Below are 14,564 nucleotides of genomic sequence, written 5' to 3'. Positions count from 1 at the left end.
ATTCTGAACCATGAAAATTGTCCCTAGCATACAATCAGACAAACTATATTTACTCTTTAACAGGGTAAAGAGTCCTGCAAAAGTTATTGATGCACAAATATTGCTTAAAAAATTAAATTAAAAAAAGAAAAGAACATCGTGTAAACAAACCCCCACCACAAAAATATTATATTCTGTCAGTTTTTTTTTCCTCTTTCACAATCATCCACAGAGGACGTGCTGACAGCGCAGTAAGAACAGGAAAACCAACTATGACTCACACACAAACACACACTTACATGGGATTGGAGGGGTCTGCATGATGCCCTGGTGGTCTGACAACAGCAAAGCCATTCTGCAAAGAAGAGATAGATGCCACTAATTAGCATTGTGACATGGTAAACTTTAACAGAGCTGTTCAGAACCTACGATCTTTGGCACACAAGACTAAAGACTCACGCGTGCCCAAAAAGGTACAATGCTACTGTCAAAAACCCTGCTAGGCTCAAGCTAACTGATAGAGGTCACGTAAGGAAGGATGGTTTACATCAGTGCTCTTTGCATTTATAGGAGTGAAGTAGCTTTCTGATCTCTTAATAGATCATTTTTAATCCCAACAAATGTTATAATTTTGGCAGTTTGTACTATTTAAGTGTAACATCTAGCTTTGTTAGCTAGCTCTACTATACCAGTGTAATACACTGATGCGATATATTAGAACATAAGCACAGGTGCAGGCATAAGAACAACATTATTATATTAATACTAATTATGTGTGTAAAGCGCATGCATAATATGCACTGAATGTAGCATGCACAGTTTATGGAGCTGAACGCCAGGATGCTGCTTTACTGTTTTTAACACTGTACTTGACCTGCTCGTTTCACACATTTGTTTCATGCTCGTTTGGTTGGGTTTTTAACAAAAAACCTTTTAGGTCAACCTGCTATTTCATCTTTTTTTATTAAACCAATCATGTTTTTACAACAAAAAAAGTCTTTCATCCCAAATTTTGAGTGCAACGAGGAAAAGAAAGACAATTAAGGCCATAATATAACAGAAAAGCCCTTTTTTGAAACCCATCACCTTTGAAGTGGCTTCTGCTGAGAAACGCTTCTCTGCTCAGTTCTAGTCTACTAGTTTACTCGTAGAAACAAAGCACCGCCATGGTGGATATAACCTCCTCGAAAACAAGTTAGTTTCTAATTTGTTTTGGCCCACAGCTCAGAGCCTGAGGAGCATTAAATAAGTCATAAATACACTTACTGTACTACATGTTTTTAAAATACTGTTTCTCAGAAGGTGCTGTGCAGTTTTTGGTGAAGCAGTTGTTCAACTTACTGACATCATGACAGCTACACATTACATCATATTATAGCTGCTTAGAAACGTCAACTTTATTGATCGTTACCACCGACAGCTAACGTTGAATGCCAACTTTAAACTCGGTCCATTCAGTAGCTCAGTGGTTCCAAATAAAGTGCTTTACTGCAATTGCCGCAGGTGACTACATGTCGGAAACTACTAGTTTCTGACATGTAGTTTTGCAAACAAAACTACATGTCTGAAACTAGCCTGTCCATCTGTGGTCTGTCTCTTTCACACAGCGTTAGATGACTGCAGAGTTTTGAGTCTCACCTTTAGTTCTCCTTTGGCCACTCTGAACGCCAGCTCCACGACACTTCCTGCTGCCAGACGTGACGCCGTGGAGGTGTGCGACTCATTCCAAATGGTGTCATTATCAACCTGCCGATCCAAAAATACAAATGATCAGTATGCATTGAAGGAAGCATTAAAAACTACACATTTTATGTCGCTGCTGCTGAAATAATCTCATTTTTTAAAACAGAATCTCCTGCACTAATGTGACTCGAGAGTAAACATGTCACTTTTCTCTCCCATGTTAACACAGATCTATATTTACAAGTCATTTTTCTTTCCATTGGCTTTTTTCTCTCTCCTCTGTTTGTTCGCAACCTGGCATAACTGCATTTGGCTCAGACGATGAAATCTAAGGCATTCCTTTCATCCCGGGTCCTGGACATGTTGTTCTCATTAGTCTGAGTTGTCATGGTTCGACTTGGACTGTCAGGCAAATGTTAGCGCAGGGCTGAGCCAGGTCTCTTTTCCACTCTAATATATTCTCTTTATTTCTGTCTGTTTTGTAATATTCGTGTCTTTGCTGCTTTTCTTTGAAACAGTGTTGACTTTCATTATTTCAGCGATTGTGGCATTTTCTACGGCATTCATTAAGTCTTGGTGTGTATTGTTGGTTTTTCTTACCCCTACACCGCCGCATGGTAACATCACAAACATCCTTTGAGACAGGATCCCTGAAAATCAAAGAGAAATATACATTTTTATTGTGCATTCATACATTTATTAGAAGTAATTGTTTTGTTTTTTAAGCTTGTATAATCCTTTTATGTCATGAGGAATCAGGCATATTGTGATTAAGCTATCATAATGCCATAAATGTCATTTTTGTGTATAAGACAGCATACACAAATACACGCTTCCAAAACACATTTATTTCATATAAATATTTAAAGAGAAGTGCAGAGTGTTTGTCTCCCCCATCTGGCAGTGAGAATAACTGCAGAACTGAAAACTTGTTTTTGATGATAAACTGTTTTTGTCCCTGCCATTAGATTTTTAACAGTTTAATCCCTCAAAAGACTTATACATGCCTGATCTTCATTTAATATTCACCATTTTTCCACTGCTGATGCCTCCAAGCAGCTCCTAACAAACTCTGTCTTCACTGCTATTGTTGATCATCTCTCTTCAGCTCTGTCAAACCAGCCTTTACTGGTTTGAATAAAATTAATCCATTTTGTCATCACTCGATTTAAAACCCAAGTACGCTGCCAAATACAGAGAGATCTGACTGGTTCTGACAGGCATAATCAGCACTGCATGAACTCATTTGGCAGGGATTGAATTCAAAGGACGTTTTGTGGATAAAAGTATAATTTCTTTCACTCTAAAACCCTTGAAATTACTCTTTGATGATTCTAAACACAATCAATATGAGGTGAAGCGTACCAGCCAGTTTGCGGTTATCCAGTTTGAGCCTGTTGAGCGGGTTGGTGCCATATAGCAACACGTGACGCTCCGTGTGGACGGACTGCAGCTCCTCCAGAGTGGCTTTACGGCCGCGGATACTCTGCAAGACGAGCATAACATGCATAAAATGATGATACATTCGAAATTAATATCTTATTAATAACAATAATGATACCTGACTAACCATATCCTGTGTGTGTGTGTGTGTGTGTGTGTGTGTGTGTGTGTGTGTGTGTGTGTGTCCGTCCGTCCGTCCTGTGTCATACCTCGCACTGTCCCTTCAGGCCTCTCTCCTGTAGTCGGGACCAGATGCTCTGTATCCTCCCAGCATGCTCTGGGTGACTGCTGTTATCTCCACAGGTACACTGGTGTTTCAGCATTTGAGAGTCATAGACGAGGCCTGTGTACAAAAAAAGGATTAATAACAACATGTTAGTCGAGATGGCCATTTTGATAAGAACTGCCACCAGTAATCACACACCCACTGTTGCAGATTAACCACTATTAACTGAGCATGCTCCTCACTTATGATTTTTGTCAACATATCAATATAAAGATTTACATTTAATAAAACACAACTAACTCTCGTGAGTAGACCAGCTATTACAGCACATAATTTGTGAAACCATCTGGAAAAACCCTGTCAACTGTTTGATAGATCTGACATGTTATACAGCCCCAGCCTAAAAATAATAAAAATTTGTACACAGAAGGTGCTATATGCATTAGAACACTGTGACTCACCAGTGGTGAAGCGTGGCTTGCTGCTGGTGTCTTGTGCAGGCAGACTGAGGGTTTTCTCTGGCAGAGTGAGAGAGGTGGAGGCTGGGGAAGACTGCGTACGGAACACGGGGCGATGGACGCCCAAGCCACCAACGGCCCCGCCGCCTCCACGCAACACAGGTACTGCCAGGGTCTCCATTTGTCGGTGGAGCTGCTGCAGCTGCTTCTGCTGTTCCCATAGCAACGACTAGTGGGAGAAATTGATAGGGAACATAGATAAATCAGATATACAGTCTATAGTTATCAATAATAAAAGAATAAAAAGGAGAAAAAGTTAAATTACACAAAGAAAAATGTTCAGTTGCTACTAATATGAAATATGCAGATGCCAGTGTTAGGCTGCCATCTACAGGACTGGATGATGAAGAAAAAATTTCCACAGTTGTGTTTTACCCAACTACCTGTTTGTGTTTGTACAAGAGTGTGTGTGTGTTTGAAGGTAGTCTATGTTTCCAAACCTGATTAAGTATGAGGGCATGCTGCAGGTTCATCTGCTCCTCTTGTGTCTTGGATGCTGATGGCTCCACTTCCCTCAGCGACTCTGACCGCCCTCTGCTGTGATAGGCTGGCTCCGTGGGTGACGTCCCGCCACCGTCCTCTGAGTCCATATCCTCAGAAGGTATCTGATGCAATCTGGGCTTCTCACTGGACTTGGACATCAGCTGTACATGGACATACACACGTTAAAGATGGATTTAAAAGTAAAAAATGTTTGTGAATCTGTGTTCAGTTCACTTTAATCCATTAAAAAGAGAGAAAAAAAAAAAGAACGGCTCAGAATGGCTGATGTCGCAGGTAAAGTGAATTTAACGAGTGAAGGGCAATGAGCTGTGACAAGAGGCTTAATAAAACAATCTCAAGAAAGGCTCAGCCTCCCCCACACCCCCCTTAATGACAAACCTGGGTGTACCTTTAATCATGTTTAAAAGGTTACAGGCAGCCAGTTTTATCAGTCTTGATGCAAATGTGGCAAAGAGGAGATCATGTATGATCTCAAACAGCAATGAAAGGTGCACATGTATTCCTACCTTGCCCAGGTGTGTCTGCTGTTTGAGCCTCTCCAGTAGTTGTGTGTTGTGCTGTTGTTGTAGGAGATGTGTGTGAAGCGCGTGGGGACTCTGAGGAAGGGGTTCTGAGCGTGCTCTGCTCAGGGGCTTGTGTGATTGAGCACCTCCAGCAGACAGGTGGTCCAACGGCTGCGCAAACTGAAGCGGAACGGAGTCTAGGCCTTGAACTGCCAAGAGACAGGGTGATAAAGAGGAAATTCACTTGCGTGAAAGCAAAGACATACGTTCAAACAAAATGAAAAGAAAGATAAGTTACTCAAATGAAGCACACAAAAAAAGGTGAGAGATTAAAAATAGTCTGAAAGTCAACAAAAGTGCATTCCCAATGTAACCACCAGGTGGTGCTGTAACATTTCATTCACTAAAACTAATAACAGGGTTACACAACTGTCAATACCATGGATGTGCATATTTTGCAGCGTTGTGCTTCTGTTTTAATGCTGATGTAGTTTAGCAAATAAATCACACATAACATTAAAATGAAAACTTTTCAACTGTGAACTGCAGAGCTTTTGCCTCAACCCTGTGGATGAGTGCAGAGTCTCACCGGTGAGTAGCGGAGTGCGGACCAGTCCAGATGGCTCCAGGATGATGACAGGTAGGTGTGGGTTCATCTGCCCTGCCTGATCTTCTCTGCTGAGGGGGAGGAACACTGAAGAGCCGCCGGCAGTGACCACGGGTACTCGGCTGACCTTCAGCGAGGACAGCTCTCCTTCAGTCTGCACACACAGTTGAAAAAAACTTTGTAGTCACAGCAAACACACTAGTTTACGTTCAACACGGATGAATTCACAGGACAACAAATAACAACACACATTTCATTGTGACAAACATTTCTGTGTTGATCAGTTCTGACGACACTGATGTAAAGCGGAAGTGACATAACTGCCTAAAGTGTCTTTTAATTTCATCACGCTGTAATGTCAGAAAGACAGAGTTTCAGGTCATAGTGAAACAGCAACTCCTGAGAATCAAGCTTCCTTTAATTGACTTACTTCCTTTGTAAAACAGGATATGTGAAACAGAGATTATTTCATTCACTTCAGAGAGATTTTGAAGTCACTGTGATGTGACTTAGGTTAATTGTAACACTACAGACTGCACTGCACAGTCATCTCAACACTCAGATTTGAGTCTAGATAATTTATTATAACACAAATTTAATAGTGCAAACCTCCGCCAAATCAGCTCACTCTCTGCGCAGCCTTTACTTTCAAGGACACAGTGAAGTATTTTGTATATATCTGTTTTGTTTTCTTTGTTCTCTTTACATTCAGAAGTTTGGAGTGCCATAAGAACAAATACAAAGTACAGGCTTTTGTTATTTGCCTTGCTGAAATCCTTTTTAATATACGGTTTATAATATATTGGGTTATAGTAAATATATAGCATTCATTTTACTGTTAAGTTTTTTTTTTTATGTTTAGCAATAAATAGCAAAGGAAAAAAAACCTTATTCAGAAACAGTGTACATTAATTTTTTTACCTTAATGTACATAACAAAGTCATAATAATTAATATGATATTTAGAATCCTTATATAACATTCCCTGTATGCCTGTATGTTGTCAATACAAACTGGTAACTGGAGTGGTTCTCATGTAGTGCTTTTCTACTCCTACCTACAACATGACTTAGTCACCCCTTCACATCCAATCATAAAACCACTTTTTTTCCTATGCTTTCTAGCTAACAGTCACACACATCGACACTCTGATGGATGCATCAGAGAGCAACATGTGGTTCAGTATTTTGCCCAAGGATACTTTGGCAAGCAGTCTGGAGCAGCCAGGGATCAAAGCATGAACCTTACCAGTAGTAGATTAGTTCCATCGCCTGAGCTACAGCCAACCCTAACCCACCCACACAAGGAAATTAAGAAACATAGTTTTAAATAGCTCTATATCGCATTATGACTTTTCACCTTCATATCAATCTATTGTGAGGTCAGAGGTCAAATGTGTCACGATATTTAAAACTTCAATCACAGTTTCTATGTTATAAGGCTTTTTGTCACTTTTTGATTAACAAATAATCAAGTTGACCTTGAACAGATGTTTAACATGAAACTGCTCTACACCCCTAAAAAGTTCAGTCAGAATTCATCCAAAACCTTTCGAGATGTCGCGTTTACAGACAGAATGACAAAATGACACGCACACACACACATAAACGCTACCAGAAACATAACTTTCTTGGCAGAGGTAAGAAATGAGTTCAGTTTTTACCCTCGAGTTAGCCGGTAGTCCCAGTGTGATGGTGGGCAGGGTGGAGGGACTCTGGATGGTGAAGTTAGCTAGAGTACCATCTCTGAGCAGCAGTTTCTGGGCCTGAGAATACCAAACATAAACATGATGTAAAATTGAAATCCAACTGAAACTGTGCTGATGAAAATAAACTTTCCTAATCTACACCATATGTGAAAAAAACTAACAAACTGATTTTCACATTTTAAACCAAAGCTGGTATACTGTCTAACATTTTCTACTGTTAATAATAACTGAAAATGTTATTATTTAGAATAATTTCAGTCTGTTTTGAGCTACTCTACACCAGCATGGTCTAATGAAACCTAAGCTAATGTTTTGTCTCTAGCTGCCTCTACACTGGGAAATCATGAGTCAGACATTCGCAGCAGGTGTGACAGAGGTTGCTTTGTTTTGACTTTGATGATTAAATGAATTATGTATAAACAGCTGACAAACAGTGTTCCCATACTCTTATGGATTTAAACATATCATTACCCAGCATCTCAGCAGCAGCCAATGCATGGAAAACAACTTTTTAACCCTGCTCAAAATGCCTGTTTTACTATTTTACTAAAACAAGTGTGAAAATAACTTAATATCATTACGTCAACTTAGATAGAGTTAATACAGTAAAACTGAGAGGACTCAACAGCACTGTGTGTGTGTGTTTCTTGTCAAACCTCATGTGAGAGGCCGCCTGCAGATGGCAGCAGTCCATTCTCATTAGGCAGACTGTCGTTAGGAGAGCTACAGCCAGAGACTGGAGTGCTGCTGCTGCTCGGGGACGAGTCTGCAGACAGACAGACAGAAGGTGAGTTTGATATTTGACTATGAAGCTCGATTGTGTTTCAATCACATCACAGCAGATCAATCAAACAATCATGTACAAAACAAACAAACAAGGCAAAAAAACAAAAATGAACAAATGAAAAACGTTGCTCGCATCGGTAATAATTGAGAACAGCTTACAGCTACAATAATGCAGCGCTCTTGTGTATTGCTGCATTTGTGTGTCTGTAAGGTTACCCAGTGTATCAGGAACTCTGTGCTTGACAGTGGGTGGGGCACTGTCTTTGCGGGTGAGCGGACTCTTGCGGGTATTCAGGTGTTTCTTCAGCTTGTTTTTCACCTTCAGATTAGGCTCCGACGCTAGTGAATAAGAGATGAACAAAGGAATATTACTTCATGCTGTTTGCTGACTGCAAAAGCTGAAAATGAATCAATTTCCATGTAATGAAATCCCAAATGTTCACAATGTGTCATAACAGGAAAATGTTAGTGTTACCAAATACTTAATCCACAGGAACTCTTACTCTCTGGACTGAGTAAAGATTATTCAGTAGTTTTTGATAGAAAGGTTGGAGACAACCTTTCAAAATAAACATACATATACATATATATATATATATATATATATATATATATATATATATATATATATATATATATATATATATATATATATATATATATATATATATATATATATATATACCGTAATTGTCGGGCTATAAGCCGCTACTTTTTGCACCAGCTTTGAACCCTGCGGCTTTTAGTCAGGTGCGGCTTTTCTATGGATTGTCCATGATTTTTGTCATATCGTAAGACGATTTGTTTTGTTTGTTCCGGTGTTGTACGGCACTACGTTGCCTGGCGGAAGGGCATGTGACACACAGTATCGGGTTCAAGAGTGGTATGTTGGTCACATGTCCATCCGCCAGGCAACATAGTGCCGTAAAAGTAGCGCGAAAAACAAACTTCAAAGTAGTGCTATGCGTTCAGCGGGAGTCGTGGATGATGTGCGGCGATAAACGTGCGAAAAGCAAGTTATGCCCAACTCCACCGGTGGAATCTGACAGCGTGGAAAAGTGTAAAAACATCCATGATCACCAACGGATTTCGAAGGGCTGGACTGCTGCATGATGGAGAGGAGGACACCGCCACGGCCCTTCAGAGGGTGTTCGACTCTGACACTGACAACAAAGGAAAGAAGCTGAGAGTGGATGACGTAGCCATCCTGAGCCTGTTCGTATCCGACACTGGAGAAGAGGACTTTGGTGGTTTTAGTGCGCAGGAAGATGGTGGTGAATGACTGACTTTTCTTCTTGTTAAAGCCGTGTCACTGCACCTGAGCCTAAAAGGTAGTCCAATCTATTTTTCTGGTGTGCTGTAGGTTATTGTTATGTACTACATTTGTTACTCATTTATGAAGCACAGTACATGTTTCCTACTTGTAATTACCGCTACTTGTACATATACCTAAAAAGTTATGCAAATATGTACCCATAACTTGTTTTTCAAAATATTAATAAAAGGGATGTGTCTCCAAACAGCCATCTCTTTCCTGACAATTCGATTTGTGCATATTCTCTTACATATGATAAGTCAACATTGAAACACCTGCGGCTTTTAGTCAGGTGCGGCTAATGTATGTACAAAACAGGATTTTCCCCTGATTTTAGCTTGTGCGGCTAATATTCAGGTGCGCTTTGTAGTCCGGGAAATACGGTATTTTATTTTATTTTTTTAAACAGATTTTGATTCCTCCGGTTTTGGCATGAAGTCAGGAGCAGTGCAATATTTCTTCCCTTCTGAAAGAACTAACTGAAGTAAATATTTCACTTTGCTATTTGAATGATAAATGATAAATGACCAGGCTGTCTTCGGGTCTTTCACGTCATAACTCACTTTCACTTCCCTATAGTGTCAATTCATAGCTTCCGCCATGATATGTATTCGTCAGATTTCTCCTTAATAGGATTTTGCGTCAAATGTTTCACCTGCTCTGCGCAGCGGCGTGCCCTCTGGACCCTCATGAGGGGGCTGCGTTGAAGAGGAAACAAGAGTGGGTATGCTAGGGTCAGGGCCCAGCTTTCTGCAAAAAACACAACATAACAACAATTACACATCAAGCCATTCATGTAAACACCTGGTACAGCTTTACTTCAAATTCACGATATAAAGTGCATTTAAAGAATAACACTATTATTATGATGTGACTGTGTTGTACACTTAGTGTTTTGTGTTCTGCTTGTTCACACATGCTGCGTTACCTGTATTGGACAGGAGGTGCAGTCAGAGAGTTAGCGTTTGTTCTTTCCAGCTCAGCCTTTTTCTGCTTCTTAAGAATCACCTCCTGGAGTTTCTGTTTCACTAAGGAACTTGCCACCGCGCCTGTCAATCAGCCACAGCAACCAATCAAATCCACAGAAACATTTACCAGCTGTATCAGCATGAAGGGAGGAGCAAGCCCTGCCTAAAGCACAGTGTTCACAGCTAGACATTATTTGCATAGTTGTGCAGGAAATAAATACATAAATAAAACGCAAATACTATACATGCATGTATGCTTCCGAGTGTCGATGCATTTGTGTGCAATGCACTGTGAAGTCACCGGTTAGGCCTGAGACTATGTTTGCTTCCATTCTTGTGTGTAAGTGTGCACACCGAGGTGGCAGCTGGTGCTAGGAGTGATCAAGTCAATATTGACCCAGGGACTTTATGTGCCTGGATGCAAAACTATATTTATCTCCACTTTTTCAGGTTATATTTAGATCTCACTTCAAAGAAAGCAGCTTTGCAATTGAAGAAACACTGTGTAGCAAAGATGAAGATGATCTCTTGCAGGGACTTTCCTCTCTGGCCATGATTAGTACTCTGGGCCATAATTATTCTTAAATTTGTGGAAATGGTTTTATGAAAAGTGAAAAAAATAAATAAATATTAGCTGGAGTCTTGTAGAGACCTGTAGAGTAGCAAAGTTAGAGTTTAATTTCCAATTTTGTGTGTGTGTGTGTGTGTGTGTGTGTGTGTGTGTGTGTGTGTGTGTGTGTGTGTGTGTGTGTGTGTGTGTGGACTCACTCTGTTGACTCTTGTCTTTGTGCTTTAGCTGCTGCAACTCTTGTTGTTTCTCGTGATGTTCGTGCTCTCGCCTCCTTTGTTCCATATTAAACTACCCCACCAAACACATACACAGATTAGCAACATTTATAAAGCAAAAAGTCAGGTAAGACTGCAGTGTAATAAATATATTGTACACAAGTTTTCCCAAGAAGTCTTTTATGGTTTTACTCAGTTTTTTCCCCCTTACCCGGATTTGCTGGTGAAGCTGTTGTTGGGAGAAGGAGCTGCGAGGTTGTGGGGAGAATGGTGAAAGGTGTAAAGGCGGGTGCAGCGGGGTGAGGAGCACCGTGTCCGAACCAGGGCGCATCCCCCGCTCTCCCACCCTGAGATCCATGGGAAACAGCAAGGATGTGCGCGACACTGCCACTGCCACTGAGGAATCTGGGAAAAGGCAAGGATAAAGTGAAGAGAGAGAGACAGTTTGCCCAATCCTCAATGAGGAACAGTTGATGCTCTGTGGGAAGTGCTGAAAAAACAAACATTTAGGATTTCAAGGAGCACATGGGAGTCGCTATGAAGCAGGCTTTATATAAATTGCTTTACAATAAAAACGGAAAAGCACAAAATTATTTGGGCCTTCTAGATCTGTGCTTGAAATAGCTTTCAGGAACCTTGGGACAAATTACAACAGGATTTGAAACTACAGCAGTGAAAGCATGAAAGGCTCTTCAGCAACTACCTAAGCTGATGCCCAATGCAGTACACCAAGACCCAAAGTGAAGGAATAATAAGAAACTGACACAGGAATCAAGAAAGTTGGGTTTATGTAAACACAACAAGTAGAAACAGCATTCCTGAAGCATTTATGGCATCTGTGTAGGTCTTTCATTACCAACACTCACACGACACACACACACACACGACACACGACACACACACACACACACACTTCCATGCTTTTTGCTGTTGGGATTATCTGCATCGCACAGCTGAGTCAATGGGAAAGATTGCCTCACCCAGTGCTAAAAACAAGATCCAGGGAGGGAACAGCTTGGGGGTGGGGGGTTTCCGTCCATGAGGCACACACAGACACAAATGTCTACACATGACTAAAAATAAATAAATAAATAAAATAATATACAGTGGCTCAAACCAAAAAAGAGACAGAGCTGTAAGCACATATAGGTATTCAAATATATCTCACCACACATGTGGATAATGCTGCAGCAGGTGACACACATTCACCTGCATATGTCGGTTTATTTATTCACACATTTGAATAACCACCCACGCATAAACAAGCTTTCCGAAAGCAAGCAGGCACACGTACGGTAAAAAACATTTACACACAATCACGAGCTGCACACAAAATAGGCTTGAGTAAATACCGATTGCACAAACCTGCCTAATGCTTAAACTTGCATGTGTGCACAAACACGCGCACGCGTGCACGCACACACACAGCACAATGAAATAACTTCATATGACATCATCTTGGGTGCCGCTCAGATGTCGGGCTGCAGAGTGTGAAGTAAATGTCACTCACAGCGTGGCCTGGCCTGATGCCAATAGCAGCACTTGACTGGATATGGGCATGAAGGGAAATGAATAGACGCCGCAGTCTCAGGGGAATTTGTAAAGTAATCGCCAAAATTAATCTTATTTGTATTCGTGCAAACAAAACGATCTGCTTCCAGTCTGAAAAACAAGACCACCTTACGAGCCAGGAGCCGGTGGTGGTCAGGTAAGTCAAACAGCTTTCACCAAGGAGACTGCAGCTCGAATCCCACACTATCATAAAAATAAATATTTTTACACTTAAGCTGCCTTTTCTCTCACTGTTTGGTTAGGTTTGAGAAAAGATTGTGGTTTAGGTTAAAAGAAGTCCTTTACCGCATGTCTGACAGCTACTACATTTTGTAGGTTACCTCAGTCACGAGTGCTAACAGAGGAGTTTAAAGAAAGAAAAAAAATACTCAATGTAGTCAGAAAACACACTTTCAGTTTCAAAATCTTGCTGCCCTTCATGAAATACAGGACCATTCATGTTTATGTGCACCACATAACGTCAAGCAAACTGCCTGAGGGCCAGAAACTCACCTTTAAAAGCAGCCAATCCAGCCCCTTTAGTTGGCCTTGGAAAATGTAAAAGATTTAAATAAAGGAGGGAAGATTTTTCTTGTTTTTTTTGTCTGAACTTTTAATTCCGTCCGAGCCAGAAGTCTAAAGTTTTACAACAAAACTATCTGGTTAAGCCAAGAAGCTGTGCTGATGCTTTTTTAAAGTTTATTACAGTGACCGCAGAATGACTGAAGATGGAAATTTAAAGCACCATGTTGACATTGTGCATCTCACGCTGATCATCATTCGCTTTGTAAATGGATGATTTATTCATTGTGAATAACTACATAATGTGCATGGACTTCTTCAGAAGGTGACTATTTTTACAATCTGCGACAAGGCTGGGCATGAACACAACAGTACAGAAGACAGATGATGTCAGTAGTGCTGTGTCTCCTAGAACAAACATTAAACCTCACCTACTGTATTAGATCGTCAGTACTCTTCCTCCATATTAGGCTACAAATGCAGAAAGACATCCCGAATGCCGGCCGTGGCTGGAATAATAGAAATCCCTTGGCAAACACACACATTCACAAAGACACAGGCGGCTATGCACACATATTTTCTTTAATGACAACACAGAATAATAACGTCATTATTCTGAGGAAATGTAGAGGAGAACATGCTCGTGCAAGGAAACAAAGGCTGGCACAGTACACACACACACACACACACACACACACACACACACACACACACACACACACACACACACACACACACCAGTGTCTGTCACCCTGCTCTCCTGAGTTATAAATAGCAAATGGCACTCTATTCCAACATTTACCTACATAGACGTCTTTGTTTCTACAGGGAAACCACAATCTCTCTTCTAGAGTAACCCAGTGATGTCACCTGCAGCTTCTAGTTAGTTGTCAAAAAAAATAAATTAAAAACAAAAAAATAAATTAAAAAAAACACAACGAAGATGTCCATGAAATGCTGACCTACACACACACACACACACACACACACACAAAACAGCTTTCTCTTATTAATTTCAAGAGTTTGGAAAAATCCTCATTACTGCCAAATGTTGCTAAACTTGCTTGTCTTTATGAAGAACTTACAAAACATGAAATCACTTGGCAGTAGAGCGCAATTATCTCAGCAGAATACAATGTAAAAAAGTTTTTTATAAACTTGTTACTCCCTGATGTGTAATCTGTGTACCAAGCTATAACTTTATTTGACACTGTTGATATCCAGCAGACCTCTAAGGAACGTCTGTTACATGTTACTCTGCATTCAAACTAGACTGACCAGGGGACTGGAATCAGTTGATTTCCAGCACTCTTGACCCTGACCAGACATTGTCCGGTAAGCCCATGTGAACGGGAGTGCAGGACACACACACTCACAGCCTCGCACTGACATGCCGTTAGCGTGGAACCTCACTGTGAATGAAGACCCAAAGTAAACGCAACCATCCTAATATCTGGTCTTTGTCC

General features: G+C 40.7%; 1 protein-coding gene across 2 annotated transcripts in view; it reads right to left on the bottom strand.

Moving 5' to 3' along the window:
* The window catches only part of hdac7a (histone deacetylase 7a), a 57,737-nt gene that overhangs the window by 9,243 nt on the left and 33,930 nt on the right, over positions 1–14,564 (bottom strand). For both annotated transcript variants that reach the window (XM_085260076.1, XM_085260077.1), the window contains exons 3-18: positions 11,237–11,430; positions 11,008–11,098; positions 10,200–10,320; positions 9,927–10,021; positions 8,173–8,295; positions 7,827–7,936; positions 7,126–7,227; positions 5,446–5,617; positions 4,860–5,065; positions 4,290–4,493; positions 3,793–4,018; positions 3,315–3,448; positions 3,028–3,148; positions 2,263–2,312; positions 1,618–1,725; positions 279–334 (exon numbers count right to left, since the gene is read on the bottom strand). In XM_085260076.1, coding sequence (XP_085116202.1) covers positions 279–334; positions 1,618–1,725; positions 2,263–2,312; positions 3,028–3,148; positions 3,315–3,448; positions 3,793–4,018; positions 4,290–4,493; positions 4,860–5,065; positions 5,446–5,617; positions 7,126–7,227; positions 7,827–7,936; positions 8,173–8,295; positions 9,927–10,021; positions 10,200–10,320; positions 11,008–11,098; positions 11,237–11,430 — 2,113 coding nt within the window. The remainder of the gene's footprint in view (positions 1–278; positions 335–1,617; positions 1,726–2,262; positions 2,313–3,027; positions 3,149–3,314; positions 3,449–3,792; positions 4,019–4,289; positions 4,494–4,859; positions 5,066–5,445; positions 5,618–7,125; positions 7,228–7,826; positions 7,937–8,172; positions 8,296–9,926; positions 10,022–10,199; positions 10,321–11,007; positions 11,099–11,236; positions 11,431–14,564) is intronic.

Source organism: Mchenga conophoros, linkage group LG20 (assembly GCF_057382185.1).
Source record: "Mchenga conophoros isolate Kocher_MC1m ecotype Shallow Benthic linkage group LG20, M_conophoros_male_GT1.1, whole genome shotgun sequence".
Classification (NCBI taxonomy): Eukaryota; Metazoa; Chordata; class Actinopteri; order Cichliformes; family Cichlidae; genus Mchenga; species Mchenga conophoros.
The sequence above is the reverse complement of the archived record's forward strand: the minus strand, read 5'-3'. Positions and strand labels throughout refer to the sequence as shown.